At 46.5% G+C, this 18,526-nt stretch overlaps 1 protein-coding gene across 1 annotated transcript in view; it reads left to right on the forward strand.

Moving 5' to 3' along the window:
• prmt3 (protein arginine methyltransferase 3) overlaps positions 1–18,526 on the forward strand; it is a 108,069-nt gene that overhangs the window by 74,975 nt on the left and 14,568 nt on the right. Inside the window, exons 14-15 of the mRNA XM_080771357.1 lie at positions 5,185–5,235; positions 6,564–6,651. Coding sequence (XP_080627483.1) covers positions 5,185–5,235; positions 6,564–6,651 — 139 coding nt within the window. The remainder of the gene's footprint in view (positions 1–5,184; positions 5,236–6,563; positions 6,652–18,526) is intronic.

Consider the following 18,526-nt stretch of genomic DNA (forward strand, 5'->3'; position numbering starts at 1 on the left):
CGACTCCTTGGCGCATGCGGTGGTATCAATCAATCTCGCTTACGAGGTCTTGTCAAAGACACGCCAACGGAGACGAGATGGGGGTCTCTGCCTCTCCGGTTGAGAGCGGGGTGAATCCCGCGCTCTGCCTGACGTGTAATTATGGCTAATTTCCTAATTACCTTACCGCCGAACGTCCTGTATGGCGTTCATTAAAAGGCGTAATTGCATTGGGCTGACACGCTCTTTTATCCACTTTCAGTACCCTCGTTTCCTCCCCACTTCAGCTGGGCGGTAGTGTCGTCTCCTCTGCCAGGTCTGAGTCGATAAAGGCTGATCAGCTCGGCGTGAGGAACGCATGCATGGGGGGTCGCCGACTGTTCTGTGATTCACGAAGTATGCGCGTTTGTTGTGGTACAGTTACAGTATACATGTTGGTACTGTGTATATATATATATATATATATATATATATATAATTATGCCTCTTTATAGAGTCCATGGATGCGAATTAGCACAACATGGTACACAAAGTCCCTTTTTGAGTGGTGCAACCACTCCAAGGAACAGCAATGTCCGTGTTCACCTATGCACCTATAGTGACGTTAACCTACCTATGTGGCTATGAGCACCAGTATGAGTACCAGTAGGGGCGCTGTTTTGCCAGAGAGAGAGAGAGATAGTGCTGCACTGTTGCCTGCTAAAGCCAACATGCTTGCGACAAAAGTACAGAAGATTGTATAGACCGTATAAATAATGGTTATAATAACTGTATAACTGTAGGCTATTATGAAGATACAGTATTTAAGCGTTGTGTGGTTCTACATTATGAATACGGGCCAATAACCAAATAAGCCAGAACACACAAACGAAGAAAACTCAACAGCACAGCTAAGTGTCTCGCCTTTTCTCTCTGTCTACCTCTCTCCCCCCCCCCCCCCCCCCCCGGACCCCCCATCCATCTCTCTCTCTCTGCACCCCCCTCTCATGATCACCCTCTCTCACACTCACCTTTCTTGTCCTGCCCCCCCCCCCCCCCCCCCCCTCTCTCCCCCCTCTCCCTCTCTCTCTTTTTCTCGTTTCCCTGCCTTGCATTGATTCCGCTCCTCTTTTGTCTGCAGGAGCCGGCCTCCAAGTTGTCAGCTGCGGCAGGATTAAAAGCTATTAGTTCTGCATCATTGCCACTACAAGTGTGCTCCCCACGATTGATAGAGTGCCTCTCTTCCTCCGGTGGGAGGGAGGGGGGGGGGGGGGGTGTGTATGGAGGGGCAGGGAGAATTATGTGGAAAAAAAAGGCACACGTTGGTGGGGGTTGTTTTTTTTTTTTTACCTCATATGACAGTCAGGCTCCAGGCACTCTGGCCCTGGATTTTGTTTTGCGATTTGTTTTAGTTTGTGGGGAACAGTTTTTCGCCCAAGTGTGTTCATGGTTTATGGAGAGAATTCTTTGCCTGAAGATGGTATAGTTTATTTTGTGTGCAAAAGAGCGACTGAATGCACAGGCCGGGGGGCATATATTGTCTATACACTGCCTGACTCTAAGCTTTTGATTAGCTACAGTATATGTGCTGGAGACGAAAGCCGGAGGTTTTGGTCGAAGCGGGCCCACTAACGTTATTGTAATTACGTTGAGGTAGTATCGCTAATTTCAAATGGAACTGGATGAAAAGGTGTTTTATTAACGGATTACGCTGACAGGAGTTTGTTTAGATGACAGTGAAACTCGGCAGCATGCATGTGACAAGAGCCAAACCAAATGCACTCCTTTTTTATTCCCGTTAAGTATTTTCTTTTTTCATTTCTATTTCACAAAGATAGGCATTATTGTTCCTGCAGACCATGCAAAACCTTTTTTATGTCTATTCCAAAGGCAATGCGGAGTACTTTACACTGCTACGAGACCCCCCATCAACCCACCAAAAAAAGCTAATTTAACGTAACACGCCGTTTTTGTCAGTCAGCAGAATTTCATTATTCTGTCCGTTGACAAGTCACTGAGATGTGAGTGGAGGCGCTGGGGACTAAAGTATTGACTCAGCCCAATGTTAGACTGCAGGCGTCACCTAGTGTTGTAAATGGACTGTATACTTACTACCAATAGAATACCACTCTACAGGGGGACGGTGGCACAGTTGGTAGTGCTGTCGCCTCACAGCTAGAAGGTCCTGGGTTGGATTCCCGCTCGGGACGCTGTGGGTGATGGCGGCGTGTTTCCTCCTCCGCGTCATCAGTGCCCATACCCGAGGCGGGGTTGGCGAAAGGGCCTTTCTGTGTGGAGTTTGCATGTTCTCCCCGTGTCCCCCTAGGGCAGGTATGCCCTCACAAAAAACATGCAGTAATCCTGGTCTCTAAACTGCAGGGGCGCAGGACACTTGGGCATGAAGGAAGCAAGCGAGTTATGCCTGTTCAAAGGTTTCATTTTCAAAAAATTGCTATAGCGCCCCCCTTTGGCCAATTGGAGTAAGACTGCTTTCAGTGCTATTTGACATGACCCTCTACCATACTGTAAAGCATGGGTGTCAAACTCAAGGCCCGCGGGCCAAATGTGGCCCGCCATGTCATTTAATGTGGCCCGCCTGCCTCAAGCATTTTTTAATAGCCAAAATATAGGCTTATAAGTAACGCTGCATGATATATCAAACATGTACCTTCATCAGAGTGGAGAATATAAGTATAAATCAAGTTGAGTAAAGCCACTCTTCTCTGCCCCTCTCTCTAACAGACACAGTTAACGATTGCTTGTTAAGTGCCTGCCAGACAGACAATCAGATGAAATGAAGGCAGGTGTAGAGTAGAGTGTAGACTAGTGAACTGAACATGTTCTCTTTATATCAAGTACTTCATACCAGCCCCTTATGAAACTACTTCTCCCCAAATCCAAATGGATTTCATTTTCCATCCTGAATGGCAGTAACTATAGCATACAATGAGAACTGAGAAGATCTCCACAAAGGTTTACTCATCAAAACTGATTATATAACTGTAACCATCAAAGCATGCACTCAACATAATGGTTATGTGACCATGGCATGTGCATAATATAAAATCTTATACGTTTTATCTGATATTGATTAATATGGGGGGTGGGTTCAATTAATCGATTATTAATCGGCAGAGCTGTCGGCTATTCAATTTGGCTGATGTTCACTTTGTGGCATCCCTACAAGTTACAACAAGTGAGTAAGTGACTATCTCTCTTCCATACTGGTGTGTGGCGTCTCTTGCGTGATATGATGAAGTAGAACGGTGCCGTGCACATTATAGGGACAAAGTGTGTGTGTGTGTGTGTGTGTGTGTGTGTGTGTGTGTGTGTGTGTGTGTGTGTGTGTGTGTGTGTGTGTGTGTGTGAATGTGTGAAGACCCATCTTCTCTTTCTGTCATAGTGACATTGTCCTGCATCATGTCCAAATCAGGTTCTCCAATCTCCAGTAGCCTCTTCAGTTTTTTGAAGATTTTTTGAGTGGTGCAACCACTCCCTTACGGAGGTGTGTGTGGCTGGCTGGGTCTGAGCACTATGTGTGTGGCTTGCTGGCTGGCTGGCTCTGAGCACTATGTATGTGGCTTGCTGGCTGGCTGGGTCTGAGCACTGTGTGTGGCTGGCTGGCTGGGTCTGAGCACTATGTGTGTGGCTTGCTGGCTGGCTGGCTGGGTCTGAGCATAGATAGATAGATAGATAGATAGATATTATAGCAGTGACTGACTGAAGGGCCTCCCACACCGTCTGCGAACGCCGCGTGTCAAAACAGCCGCCTCCATCATTTTCAATGAACCTATCGCACACCGGCGGCGTCCGACGTGCGCTGACGCGCCGCGTCGGACGGAGCCGGTGTGTGTTGGGCTTGAGACATCGAGCGTGCGTCCGCAACTGGTTGTGGCCCCCATCAAGTGACCTTTTGACCAATGCGGCCCTCGCCCCAAATGAGTTTGACACCCCTGCTGTAAAGTGTCATAAGCAAATGACGCTGCATGTATGTATTAGAGGCAGAAGAAGAATTTTCACAAATCAGCCATTTTCATTGGCTCATAAAAACGAAGTTTTCGTGCATTTTGATCAAAGATCCTGGGAGGAGATGCATTTGAACTGTTTTTCATATATTTGAAAATGGCGGGTGACGTAAAGGTCAGAGGTCAAAAGTCAACACGAAAGTTTCGGCATGTCATTGCCAACGGTCAAACGTTTCATGACGAGCTATATGCACGTTCAAAGTTTGCAGTTTTAATTGAGTGCTATAAGCGCCACCATTTGGCCAATCGACTTGGGCTTCGCATCGTCACCGTTTGGCATGGCCCTCTACCAGATTACCGTGTTTCGCGAAAACCGACTGCACGATTCAGCCAGAACAGCTATTTTTGGCGGAAGAAGAAGGAAAAAAAAACACAAAAACAATAAGTGACCAAAGTCACTTCGTGACTTCTTGGTCCCTTAAATAAATCCGCACCTCTTCATCACACAGCTCCAGTAGCCAATGGCCTGCAATTCCACCTCTTATGTTGAAAAACTCCATTGATTTATCAATGTGATTTGGGTGTTTGGTGTAATTAATTCATCTTCGTTTTCACTCACTCTTTGTGAACTCAATACTGCCACCATCTGGCGGAGTCAGGTTAAGCTTTAGTAGCCTATCATCATCATCATCATCATCATATCATCATATCATCATCATCATATCATCATCATACTATAATTCAGTCAATGTCTGAGTGTGTGTCTGTCTGTCTGTCTGTCACTGTGACCGCCCTAGCTCCTCACTGCCTGCACCAATCACTCCCACTGTTCACACAGGCATTGACCATAATAATATGGAGGTCAAAGCCCTTTTTCCAATTTAACAAATTATTAATTAATAGTGAATTTATTAGTGAATTAAAAAAGCGAAAACGCACCCAGGGTGCAGTACCCCCCGCGGCCACAAGAGGGTACTGCGCCCGTCTCACAACGGGTAAGGGCTAGTCTTACTAACTTATTAAGTCACTTATGGTGTTCTCTGTCCCCTGCCACACCTTGCCCACTCACCATATATTAAACCTATATAACAGCTTAGTGTAAAAAACAAGTTTAATTGGTAGTATTTACCTACATCTCTCTATTTAGTCTGCCTGCATATGGCTTATGCTCCCACTGTCAGCGTTCCAGTTTAGCCAAACAAGTCTGGGGGTTTTTTCTGTACTGTCACACTCTAACATGCCCCTCATATTTCATTCCCAGGCGATTGTCGGCTACTTTGACATTTTCTTCGACAAGGGCTGCTGCAACAAGGTAAGCAGTGGCGACTTGGCGAGAACGAGCCAAACCGTTTAACGGAAACACAATCACGTTCACGCTTTGGCGTGTTTCTCCCTTTCCCTCGGGTGTTGCTCGGCAAATCGATGGGCGTCTGAGAGCCGAGTGCTGATGTCAGCGTTTTACGCCACAGAAGCCCGGCCACTCAGAACAGGCAATGTCAAGCTCTCTGAGCAACGCGTAGACATGTCTGTTAACCCATTCTAGGCGGGGACCCCCTTTTGGTGTTCATAGCGTCATGTTATACTTTAAGCTGTTGAAAAATAGCAGATCTACAAGCTCATAGCGCGGCACTCTGCTATTTTTGGAAAAATCTTTAAAGTGTGGCGCAAATCTTTGAATATGTATTCTTTCAGAGCGAACGTTTTTAACTCAAATCTTTGCTTCTGGGGGGGTCCCTGGAACAGCATATTTTCAGATGTCAATTACATACATTTTTTGGGGGGACCTTGACATGAACATGTTTGAGAACGACTGACATAGAAACATGGGCTTTTCAGGAAACTGGCAGGATTTAGAAGGCATTTGTAGAATCGTCAGGTCGAAACGGGTTAATTGCACTCGCTACCGACTCAAGCACCACCCTATGAACGTGACATGAAAATTATGCCCTATAAATGGAAAATGTAGATGGTGCTGTACAATACATGCATGAGGTCTACCTCAGTGTGGAACTATATTTTGTAGGCTGTAATAACAGAACTGTAGTAACAGTTTAATCGTAAAACATGTGGCACGCCATGAACATCATTTTTTTTTTCCGATGGTGAACAAACTGTCTGGTTGGTCTTGAAATAAAAAAAATAGGCACATACGTTTGATATAAAACATTTAAAAGCACCAAAATTCGCCACAACTGGAACCCTTTTTGGTGTTTTAAGCATTATGTTATACTTTAGCTATTGAAAAATAGCAGATCTACAAGCTCATAGCGCGCCACCGAGTGGCGCGCTACGAGCTTGTAGGTCTGCTATTTTAGAAAAATTGTGAAAATGCGGCACAAATCTTTGAATATATATTCTTTCAGAAGACTTTTTTTTCTTTTTGTATTATTCGAAGTCGGGCCTAAATGGGTTAACTTGCATGGGGAGGGGGGGGGGGAACAGCAACAAGGTTGTGTCATGAAACCATGTGAGACTCCCATTGGAAATGCATTGAGGTGCTCCTGCATGACACGCAGAAAAGACACAGGACACAAGTGTGTCTTAGAGGTGTGAATGAGGCCTTATTATGCCATTATTGATACCTCCCCACAACAGTTTATAGGCTTGACTTGTGTTTTGTTTGTTTTGACCCGGCGGCAGGTGATGTTCTCGACCGGGCCTCAGGTCACCAAGACTCACTGGAAACAGACCGTCTTTCTTCTGGAGACTCCCATCCCTGTTCAGGCAGGTCAGTATTACCAAACGCAACCATCCCCGTCCAGTCAGTACTTGGCATGAGGGACCTGGTTTAGAATGTCGGGGTGTAGGACATGAAGATTACAGTTATAGTGCAGTTTTAAAATGCCAGACCTTGTTTTCGGCACAAATCCTAAACCTATAATGGTAAAAAAGCACCAGTAATCTGACACGAGCATAAATGCATGAAGAACATTATTGCCCAGCCAGGTTATAGCGCCACCAGCAGGCCGACTTTTGTAAAAAAAAAAAAAAATTGCTATTACTCCTCCATATTTGGTCCAAAAATCATTACACAGTATCTCTATAGTCATGTGCTCAACACAGATCTGTCCGATATTTCATATTCCATCCTGATTGGCTAACATTTGGCTTTCAAACTTTGCAGGACTGGCCCGTTTTGACCAAAAAAGCCTCAAATCATGAACGCAGCGTGCAATTTACGTGAAATCTTTCACGCACTTTCCTGCAAGGCTGATAAATGAGGAATATATCCCACTCTTTTCACATTGGCCTGTTATAGCGCCACCAACAGGTGGATTTTTTGCAAAACACATTTTTGGAACAAAATGCCTCAAATCGTCCAATTTCTATGAAAGGCATAAAGAACAAATGTGCCATTTGTCCTTTTCACATTGGCCTATTATAGCGCCAGCAGGAGGCCACAAGATGACCTGCCCTGGTGGAGACCTATAGTTAACAACTTGAAGCGTATATTCTTTATCTATTTTTTTGACAGGGACAAAGCTCATTAATCAACATGTCAGTTTTCACATCAATGTAAATGGGCCAGAGTTAGCCGAAGCTAAATTCCATCTGTAGTCCCTGGGCAGGCTCTTAAAAAAATGAATGATAAAAAGGACAAAGTGTAGTGTGCCTGCACACAACACCATGCGTTGATGCCATGTGTGCATATGTGCAAGCACCCAACACTACGTCCATACAAAAACACAATACAATACAGATAAAAGAAAGACAAAGTGCAGTGTGCCTGCACACAACACCATGCGTTATTGACCTGGGTCCCACAGGAGTCTGTAATTATTGACCCACTACTTTTTCCCCCCTGTACACCAAATTATCAAACCGACATTAGCAGATCTACAAGCTAACTTGTTGTGTGTGACAACCAGGCCTGGAATTTCATCCTTTTAGATTTAGGGGCAAGGCCACTTGGCCTTTAGTGTGGTCAACTTCTTGAGGGCACAAGGCCGAGTGCCAGGGCATGAAGGCCATCAATTAAAACAATGATTGTAAGTCCCCGGTCATAATTATTTTAGCTTAAAGGTTAAGGATTTTTTTTTTTCAAGGCGAACATTGGTTCTGAACAGCGCTTCTTAAATAAATAATCACAGCTTTAAATAACAAAATATAAGTAGCTACTGTTGTAAAATATTGTATTTTATTGTAGAATGGGGTATAGAACATCTCTCCTCCTCCTTGCATGGACTATATGGACAGCCACGCTGTTTCGCGTTAGACAAAAATAAATCAGCTGGGCCATGTCCGACCAGCGACCAACGTTAATGTAGGACCGCCACACTGTCGGTAGAAAACATTATTTTGTTTTGGGTGATATTTGCAGTTTGACCGGATAGCTACTAGCTAGTAGCTACACTAGTAGTAGTAGGCAGCGTGTGGGCTAAATGCTCTCTGTTTACTCTTGTCAGTGCGTGTATGTGTGGCGCGGAGGAGGAGGCGCGGTGTGTGTGTGTGTGTGTGTGTGTGTGTGTGTGTGTGTGTGTGTGTGTGTGTGTGTGTGCGCGTGTCATGACGACCAGCGGGGGTAGTTATTAAGGCAAAGTACCACAAAAGAATCAAACCACTTGGCAAATGGCAACACAACTACGACACAGATTTGTTCTGCGCGGGACGTGAGGGGAACATTGGTTACCGTAAATGACTGGAAAACTGCGCAGAGGAAAAGGGGTAAAATGAACTTCTGTGGGGCACCACGTCCACTGTGGCCGTATGTGGGCATATACTTTTTTCGAGGGGCACACGGCCAATTACGAGAGGGGCAACGACGGCCATGGCCGCCGTGGAATTCCTGCCCTGGTGACAACAATATGTTGCAATGCATTGTGAGCTTGTATAGATCAGCTATCATCGCAGAATGTCCACTTGTCGCTGAATGTGGTAGCCTGGCATGCCAGACTGATATCACTGCGTAGACACATGTAGAGATTAGTCTGGAATCTCTGTGTGGTTATTATTAGATTATTATTATGAATTATTATTATTATTATTATTAGATAGATATTAGTCTGTGTGGAAGTTGCATTTCCAAGGGGTCAATTTAAAAAAAATGCCTCTGGTGATAAACCTGCCCCATATTTGCATACTGGTTCCATCTTGGTCCCTCACTACTTTGGCGGGAGTGAATTCCAATCACAACTGAGCAGTATAGAGCGTCGCAGTCCCGCCCCCTTTCATGACGACGCACGCACTCATGTTATGTTCCCATAAACATTTCAAAAAGTATTTATTTAAAGACCTTTTAAGCGTCGTACGAAGCCAACTCGAGTCGTGACGACACACACAATATTTTGGACCAAACAAATAATTACATAGAAGAAAAACAAACAAAAAAAAGTGTTAATATATATATATATATACACACACACACACACACACACACAAGGTTCATAATGAAAAATATGTATGCTTGCTAGTTGCTATACTCCCTTTGTTTTTTTTTCTGTATGTTGATCTGAGCATGGCTCCACACACACACACACACACACACACACTATGCTCCTCAGCAGGCAATCTGTCTGCTGGGAGGTGATGTAGTCAGAACGGCTGACACCTGTTATCTGTCACCGATGCAGAGAGAGACAGAGAAGAAGGGATCAAAACAGATCACTGGCAGTCATCAGAGACAAGCCATGTAAAACTTCATCTTGATAGCCTCTCGTCTAACCTCTTCCTGAGTCATGACACTTTACCACCGAAGGCACTTTGTAACTGACCAATGAAATCGTGTATTGAGTTGTCGTGTGAGAGGCAGGGCTGGGAATATGACAACGTTTTGGTGGTTCGGTGTGACGTGTGGAACAGGTTGGGGGGGGGGGGGTCATCCTGGTGGCTAGAGGGAGCCGGTTAGTATGCTTGTCATATTAGACACAAGCCAGTGTCGATTTGTGCCGCGATTTGTGTCACGATTTTTCCAAAATAGCAGACCTACAAGCTTGTAGCGCGCCACTCGGTGGCGCACTACGAGCTTGTATAGATCTGCTATTTTTCAATAGCCAAAGTATAACATAATGCTTAGTTTAAAAAATCACACCCGTGTGAAGTGATGGGGTGCTGATATATTAAAGTCATCAACTCATGTTGATTATAGTAATGGTGATGTAAAACAAACGGTGGCAAAACAAACATTAGATTCTCTTTATTGTTAATTATGGCATTTAATGTTTGTGTTAGGGACAAGATGACGTGAATGTTCCCTTCATTGTCAATGGTGTTTTTAAAACAAACTTTGAACTAAAAACAAACATTAAACCTGTATATAGGAGGCCCCTCAAAAATAGACACATTACCTGTGAGTCTACACATTGACAGTAAACGGATGATTTAAATATAAGGGGAACTTAGCTGCAGAAAGTATTGACCCCCACATTTCGGGTTTAACCCATTCTGACCGGGAACCCGTTTTGGTGTCAGCATCATGTCATGCTTTAGCTATTGAAAAATAGCAGATCTACAAGCTCGTAGCGCGCCACCGAGTGGCGCGCTACGAGCTTGTAGGTCTGCTATTTTTGGAAAATCGAAGAACGACTGACATTTTTAGAATCTGATCTCAGGTCAGAATGGGTTAATCAGACCAGTGTGTGTCCAGTGGAAACCTCGTATGAATCTGATCTCAGGTCAGAATGGGTTAAAGGTGTACAGTAGGTCTGTGCAATGTTGATGAAGAAATCATAACAAAATCATGTTTTATACCTGGTACAGAAATATAAGCTCTGATGACTTGTAAATGCTGACGCAACCTATAGGCTACAGATTATCAAAGATTTATTTATTTGTTCATACTTTTAAAACATTGGACGTCTCCAGACATCTTTACCAGACCTCTTACCAGACAGTGGCCTTGTGGTTAGAGTGTCGGCCCTGAGACTGGGCGGTCAGGGTTCGATCCCCGGCCCAGGGACCCAATGCCTCCCTGCTTGGCACTCGGCATCAAAGGGTTGGATTGGGGGGTCAAATCTACTAATCAAATGATTCCCGAGCGCGGCACGGCTGCAGCTCACCGCTCCTTGGCTGCGGCTCAAGTCACCGCTCCAAGAGATGGGTCAAATGTGGGGGAACAAATTTCACTGCGGTAACGTGTGTGACTTATAATCACCCCCATGTGGTGTCCAAGACGTCTGGGGACGTCTTTGGGAATTTGTCATTGGAAAAAAATAAATAATAATAATCGTTTGCCAAATCTGCTGGGCAGTGAATAATCCATGGGAATCTGTTTTGTTAATGTTATAATTGTATTCAGAAATAGTGTTAGTTGATATATATATACGGTAGGCCCACGTCTTTTTTTTAATATAAATAACACACGTAAATCGATAGCGTAAACAAGAAGATAATCGCCCTGCTTTGTGACGAGAGCTAACCTCTCAACGAGACAACCTCTGCCTGTGATGAAACTGTATACGGTATACAATCGTCAGTGTTAATTGAACTCACGAGACTGTATACAAACACTGTAGCGCTGTAACGGAAAAGCAGCCGGGAATCTGCGGAAGATATCGTAATGGGAATCTGTGTGGGGAGGGGGGGGGGGGCCAGGGGTTTAACCCATTCCGGGCGGGAACCCCTTTTGGTGTTTTAAAGCATTATTATGTCATGCCTTATAGCTATTGAAAGATAGCAGACCTACAAGCTCGTTGTGGCGCAGATCTTTGATTGTATGTTCTTTCAGAGCGAACGTTTTTAACTCAAATCTTTGTGTCCGCGAGGTCCCTGGAGCAACATATTTTCCGACGGGGGGGTCGGCAGCCACATAATTATACATATATAATTTCCGGGGGTCCTTGACATGAAAAACGTAGACACAACATGAGTTTTTCCAGAAAAAGACATTTTGTGTAGAATCGTCCTCGGGTGTGAACGGGTTAACCCATTCTGAACGGGAACCCCTTTTGGTGTTATAGCATCATGTTATGCTTTAGCTATTGAAAAACAGCAGATCTACAAGCTCGTAGCGCGCCACCGAGTGGCGCGCTACGAGCTTGTAGGTCTGCTATTTTTGAAAAATCGAAGAACGACTGACATTTTTTAGAATCTGATCTCAGGTCAGAATGGGTTATAATCAGACCATTGTGTGTCCAGTGGAAACCTCGTTATGAATCTGATCTCAGGTCAGAACGGGTTAACGTTGTCGAGGGCCGACATGGGGATGGATGGGGTATAGGAGGTATAGCGGCTGTCCGCTGCCCCGGCCCCAACATATCAGATAGACGCTACTGTAATAAATGAGCTGAACCACGAGAGGGAGGGAGGGAGGGAGGGAGGGAGGGAGGGGTGTTGAGCCCCACCCTTCCCCCTCACACACCACCACCACCACCACCACCAGCCTTCGGAACGATAAGAGACGTCGAGGCGCTGACGACGGCACTCCGACACTATCGAAAACCCACGTCACGATCCGCGGGCGAGATAGTATATATACGGTCAGCCGCGGCCGGCCGTGCTCCTCCCCCCCGAGGCTGAGTGTATACACTATACAGTATGCAGTATGCAGCGCTGTACTGTACGCTATAACGGTGTGTAAAATCACTGCAGTGTTTTGAGACGGGGGAGACATATTTCATTTAGCGCCCCGCCGCCACAGAAGGGCCCAGCAATCTGCTGACAAGTTTGTCCCCTTTCCGTTTACTTTAGGGGGGGGGGGGGGGCTGTGTGTGTGTGTCTGTGTGTGTGTGTGTGTAAGCGTTTGTGGCCCGTGCCTGTGCGCTTTATTCCGTCACAGTGGGTGTGTGAGTGCGTGCGTGCATAATTATTCATCTGTGTGAGTGCACACATACGTGCATCTTCTTGCCTGTGCTCCCCCCCCCCCCCCCCCCCCCCTCTCTCTCTCTCTCTCTCTCGCGCTCTCTCTCTCTCAAACACACACGCTTCACCACACACCTTTTGCGCATGCCCATTTCCCAGCAGGCAAATGGATAGAGCTTTATAGTTGAGAGCTCTCCGTGTCTGGATTGGGTCGACTTCCCTCCCTCAGTAACTCCTGGCGTTCTGCTGCAGAAACCCACACTCAGCCTGTCGTCACTCACGGGGCAGCACCGGTGTTGTTTTTGGCAGGAGACATTTTAGTTTTAGTCGTATATAGTCTCTTCGTTTTAGTCACATTTTAGTCACCCCGGAATGTTTTAGTGTTAGTCTAGTTTCAGTCGACTAAATATCCAGGTAAGCTGCGCATGCTCAGCATCACAGAGTGTTAATTACTTGCGCAAGCAGAGCGCGCAAGTGCTAGTTTCGCCCAGGGCGATATTCGATGTGTATGCACCGTCCCAGCTAAATGGGACGGTGCATGGTAGTGGTTAGAGTGTCCGCCCTGAGACTGGGAGGTCGGGGTTCGATCCCCGGCCGGGTCATACCAAAGACTCTAAAAATGGGACCCAGTGCCTCCCTGCTTGACACTCAGCATCAAGGGTTGGATTGGGGGTAAGTCCCTGCGACATGAGCGTGCGTCACAGATGCGCATGTACGGGTCTGATAAGTCCCGGAAAAGATGCGCTGTGATTGGCCAGTATAGTCACTTAAGAGTGGCAGCATGACGTATAGTACAGTGTTTCCCAACCTGTGTGTCGTGGAGCTTTGGTGTGCCGTTTGATGTGTCCAGGTGTGCCGCCTGATTTGACCGAAATTAACACTATATCCCTCCCCTGAAAGCAATGGCTACTGAGCTGCAGGCTTCCTATTGTTGCGTTGTTGTTGTTGTAACACGTCTAATTAGACGTGCGACAACAACAACGGAACAATAGACTAACGGCCATAGGAATGTTAAAAGAATGTTAATGCTAATCGCCATCACCTGTACTCGCCTGGCAACTTTACTGTATAAATGGGGCACACACTGTTTTTTACACCGTGAGGCGCTGGTTGCAAAGACTTTACCAAAAGACCTGTCAGTTGTGTTGGATGATGCAGTAAGCGTGGTTAACTTTATTAAAGCAAGACCACTGAAAAGCCGGCTGTTCGCCACACTGTGCGAGGAAATGGAGGCAGAACATGTCATCAAACTCTGCTGTTGCACACCGAAGTTCGATGGCTTTCAAGGGGAAAAGTTTTGTCGCGTGTGTATGAACTGAGGGAGGAATTAAAGTGCTTTCTGTCCGCTGAGCAATCCAAATATCAGTAAGAGTGAGTGCATTCTCCGGCACCGGCAGCAGCCACGGCACTGCCACACACCTCCCGGCACGTGCCGCACACCTCCCGGCACGTGCCGGCACCTTCCGGCACGTGCCGGCACCTTCCGCTTCCCGGCACATGCCGGCACATGCCGGCACTTCCCGGCACGTGCCGGCACATGCCGGCACCCCTGCCCGGGGGACCCCCCGAGACCCTCCAGGGACCCCAGTCTTTGGGGTCTCAAGGTTCGGGGACCCCCAGGGACCCCCCCCCCGAGACCCCCCAGGGACCCCCAAATGGTAACTGTCATTTTTCAACCGTTTTGGATGGGGGTGGTCTCATTTGAATCGTGTCGCGTCCCCGGGGGAGTCTTTGGGGGTCCCAAGGTTGGGGGGCCCCCAGGGACCCCCAAATTGTAACTCTGTCATTTCTCTACCGTTTTGGATGGGGGTGGTCTCATTTGAATCGTGTCGCGTCCCCGGGGGAGTCTTTGGAGGTCCCAAGGTTGGGGGGCCCCCAGGGACCCCCAGGGACCCCCAAATTGTAACTCTGTCATTTCTCTACCGTTTTGGATGGGGGTGGTCTCATTTGAATCGTGTCGCGTCCCCGGGGGAGTCTTTGGGGGTCCCAAGGTTGGGGGGCCCCCAGGGACCCCCAGGGACCCCCAAATTGTAACTCTGTCATTTCTCTACCGTTTTGGATGGGGGTGGTCTCATTTGAATCGTGTCGCGTCCCCGGGGGAGTCTTTGGAGGTCCCAAGGTTGGCGGGCCCCCAGGGACCCCCAAATTGTAACTCTGTCATTTCTCTACCGTTTTGGATGGGGGTGGTCTCATTTGAATCGTGTCGCGTCCCCGGGGGAGTCTTTGGGGGTCCCAAGGTTGGGGGGCCCCCAGGGACCCCCAAATTGTAACTCTGTCATTTCTCTACCGTTTTGGATGGGGGTGGTCTCATTTGAATCGTGTCGCGTCCCCGGGGGAGTCTTTGGAGGTCCCAAGGTTGGGGGGCCCCCAGGGACCCCCAAATTGTAACTCTGTCATTTCTCTACCGTTTTGGATGGGGGTGGTCTCATTTGAATCGTGTCGCGTCCCCGGGGGAGTCTTTGGAGGTCCCAAGGTTGGCGGGCCCCCAGGGACCCCCAGGGACCCCCAAATTGTAACTCTGTCATTTCTCTACCGTTTTGGATGGGGGTGGTCTCATTTGAATCGTGTCGCGTCCCCGGGGGAGTCTTTGGGGGTCCCAAGGTTGGGGGGCCCCCAGGGACCCCCAAATTGTAACTGTCATTTCTCTACCGTTTTGGATGGGGGTGGTCTCATTTGAATCGTGTCGCGTCCCCGGGGGAGTCTTTGGGGGTCCCAAGGTTGGGGGGCCCCCAGGGACCCCCAAATTGTAACTCTGTCATTTCTCTACCGTTTTGGATGGGGGTGGTCTCATTTGAATCGTGTCGCGTCCCCGGGGGAGTCTTTGGGGGTCCCAAGGTTGTGGGGCCCCCAGGGACCCCCAAATTGTAACTCTGTCATTTCTCTACCGTTTTGGATGGGGGTGGTCTCATTTGAATCGTGTCGTGTCCCCGGGGGTGTCTTTGTGGGTCTCAAGGTTTGGGGACCCCCAGGGACCCCCCCCCGAGACCCCCAAATGGTAACTCTGTCATTTCTCAACTGTTTTGGATGGGGGTGGGCTCGTTGTGATTGTGTCGCCCCCCCGGGGGGTGTCTTTGGGGGTCTCAAGGTTCAGGGACCCCCCACCACCCACCGGCACATGCCGGCACCTTTCGGCACCTCCCGGCAACTGCCGCTTGCCACCGGCACATGCATAAATAAAAAGTAAAATCACACCTGTGTGAAGTGAGGGGCGCTCTGTGGGCCCATTGCATGGTCCTGATGACCTGATGTTTGTGTCAACATTAAAGCTGTATAAAAGAGATTTCAACCTTACTACTTTTACTACTAGGACTTTGAGGAAAATGTAAAAACAAAAAATATTTGCAAACCGTATGACACATTTATAATAATTAAAATAAATTTACATTTTAGGGATATCTTTCACAATAATAAAACATGTTCTAGACATTCTGATGATCAAATTTATTTTAATTACTTTTATCAGGGTTAAAGGTCAAAACTTGTTCCAAGAGTCCAGAGATTATCACAGCATTTTAGACCAGTCTTAGGCATATGCTAAAGGTCAGTTCAAGGTCCCTCCTGCACTCTCTCATCCAAGCAGGCAGCAGATATGGGAATGACACGTACTGTATCCCCCTCATCAGTGACCATGCAGCTGTTTGGTGCAAGGAATCGGATATCACATTTTCTAACTCAAAATAAAATTTTACAGAAAAGAGGTTACTATAGGGCTTAGGTGACAAAAATTGGAAAAAACAATAGTCTGGTTTCCTATACAGCAACCACACTAATAATCATTATTTATTATTATTATTACTTTTATTATTTGTATTATTATAGCAACCGTAGGTCGCAGTTTATACTATGAAAACCTGCATCTCACGTCCGTCATGCCTCAATATAGGCATGGGCTAGGGGGGGCAATGCCCCCCTAAATGCCGCGACTGCCCCACCAAACGTGATGGCATGCAAAAATCCAAAATTTCAAAGATATTTCAAGAAATAAATGGTCAGAGCGCTCTCTGCTTGATTAACCAGCCCTGATTTGCCAACCGTAACGTCCCTCATTCAAAGTAGTTACTGATTGGTTAGGAGGTGCAGGGAGGCGCTTCACTTTGCTTGTTGTGTATATAACTATACACGCCGGTCCACACAGCACACGGTCGGACACAGACAGAGCCTGTCAGCTGCTCAACTACAGTTTTCAGTTTTCTTCCGCCGTCTATCACCGAAATTTTTTCTCCAACTTTCTACTTTGTTCTAGTTCTCTCTCTGTCTCTCTATCGCTCTCTTTTGTAATTTGAAATGAACCAATCGACTATGCGCAGATTTCTGGTTGCTAAAGCTAAACCTACCACTAGCAGCGCTACGGGATTAGCAGCAGCTCCAGCAAGTCGGGACTCGGGAGAGTGTACACTTTACAGCAGAGACAGAATCACAACCCCTCGTCGGGTGGTACTGCTCCTCGACTCGCCACAAACTCTAACCCCCGGCCCCAAGCACAACCTAGTACCAGTAGTTATTATAGTTGCAAGCACCTGCCCCCGTTGTTCCCAGCCCAGCAGTGGCCGTTGCGGATGATGTAAACATAGGCTTGAACAATATTAGTCCATAGGCTTGGACCAGGATTTTCACTAGTGAGGGACATTCAAGGTGGCAAATGCTATCATGTTTTTTTTCCTAGGTCCTAGATAATATTTCAACATGATAGCAATTCCCAAGTGGTAGCTTAGTTGCAGTTATCAGCCTTCAAAGACACCTACTATAGTTTATAACTTTTTTATATATAAAGCATACACATACAGAGGGAAAAATGAAGAATTATCTGTCTTTCACTCACTTTAACCAATGAACATCATCATAATCATCACTGTCATATCAATATCAATTCTTCAGTATTCGTACACACTTGCAGGCCATAAGTTCCAGCACAGCCATTTGGGGCTGGCATGGGGGGGTCAGATCAACATATGGAATAAATTATGTACTGGCCATATATGGCGCGTGTCTTGAGTGGACAGGGTTTCATTAGGTCAGATCAACATATGGAATGTCAGAATGGGTCAGCTCCATATATGGAGATCTAAGGGTGGCAGCGGGGGCAGTGTCTTGAGTCTACAGGGTTTGGTGAGGTCTGGCCATATATGGAGCATATATTGAGTAGATAGGGTTTGATGAGGTCAGATCAACATATGGAATGTCCCAAGCCCGGGTTAATGCAGAGGGTAGTGTAGATATGTAGAGATGAACTGATATGATCATAGCATAGTTTTCTATGCATTTCGGGGGTTTGGGGGGATTTGACACCCCAAAATAATTCTGCCGTGCAAAACGGCGCGCCCAGTGTTGCGGCGCGCCCAGTGTCGCCCGCAGACAAGTCGCCCCCCCTAGTATTCTACCTGCCCACCTTAGTGGTGCAGGCTAGATCCGGCCCTGCTCCATATATGGCCAGTACAGAATTAATTCCATATTTGCGCTGACCTCATCAAACCCTGTACACTCGCTCCATATATGGCACGTGTAATGGAGACGACTAGATCACCTAGATCTGCATATATGGACCCGGTGACCTCATGGACACCACCATAGATTTATAGTTGAACTCAAACAATTAAGACAACAAACAAAACTAGACAAGAAAATAATAAATACATTACACAACGAAATCTTTACAGAAAATATAAAACAATACAGACAATATAATACAATACAATACAATAATAATAAAACAAATTAATAATAAAAAAGGGAAAAATAAATGTATTACACCTGGGTAATATCAATTTACACTGTATTCACGGAAAACAAGAGAGAAAAAGAGACGTTGCGCTCACACCACAATGGGATTGACAGCAATATGCATTATGTTGAACTCCTGCTTTTTAACT

This window comes from Protomyctophum bolini, assembly GCF_963924005.1.
Source record: "Protomyctophum bolini genome assembly, chromosome: 1".
NCBI lineage: Eukaryota > Metazoa > Chordata > Actinopteri > Myctophiformes > Myctophidae > Protomyctophum > Protomyctophum bolini.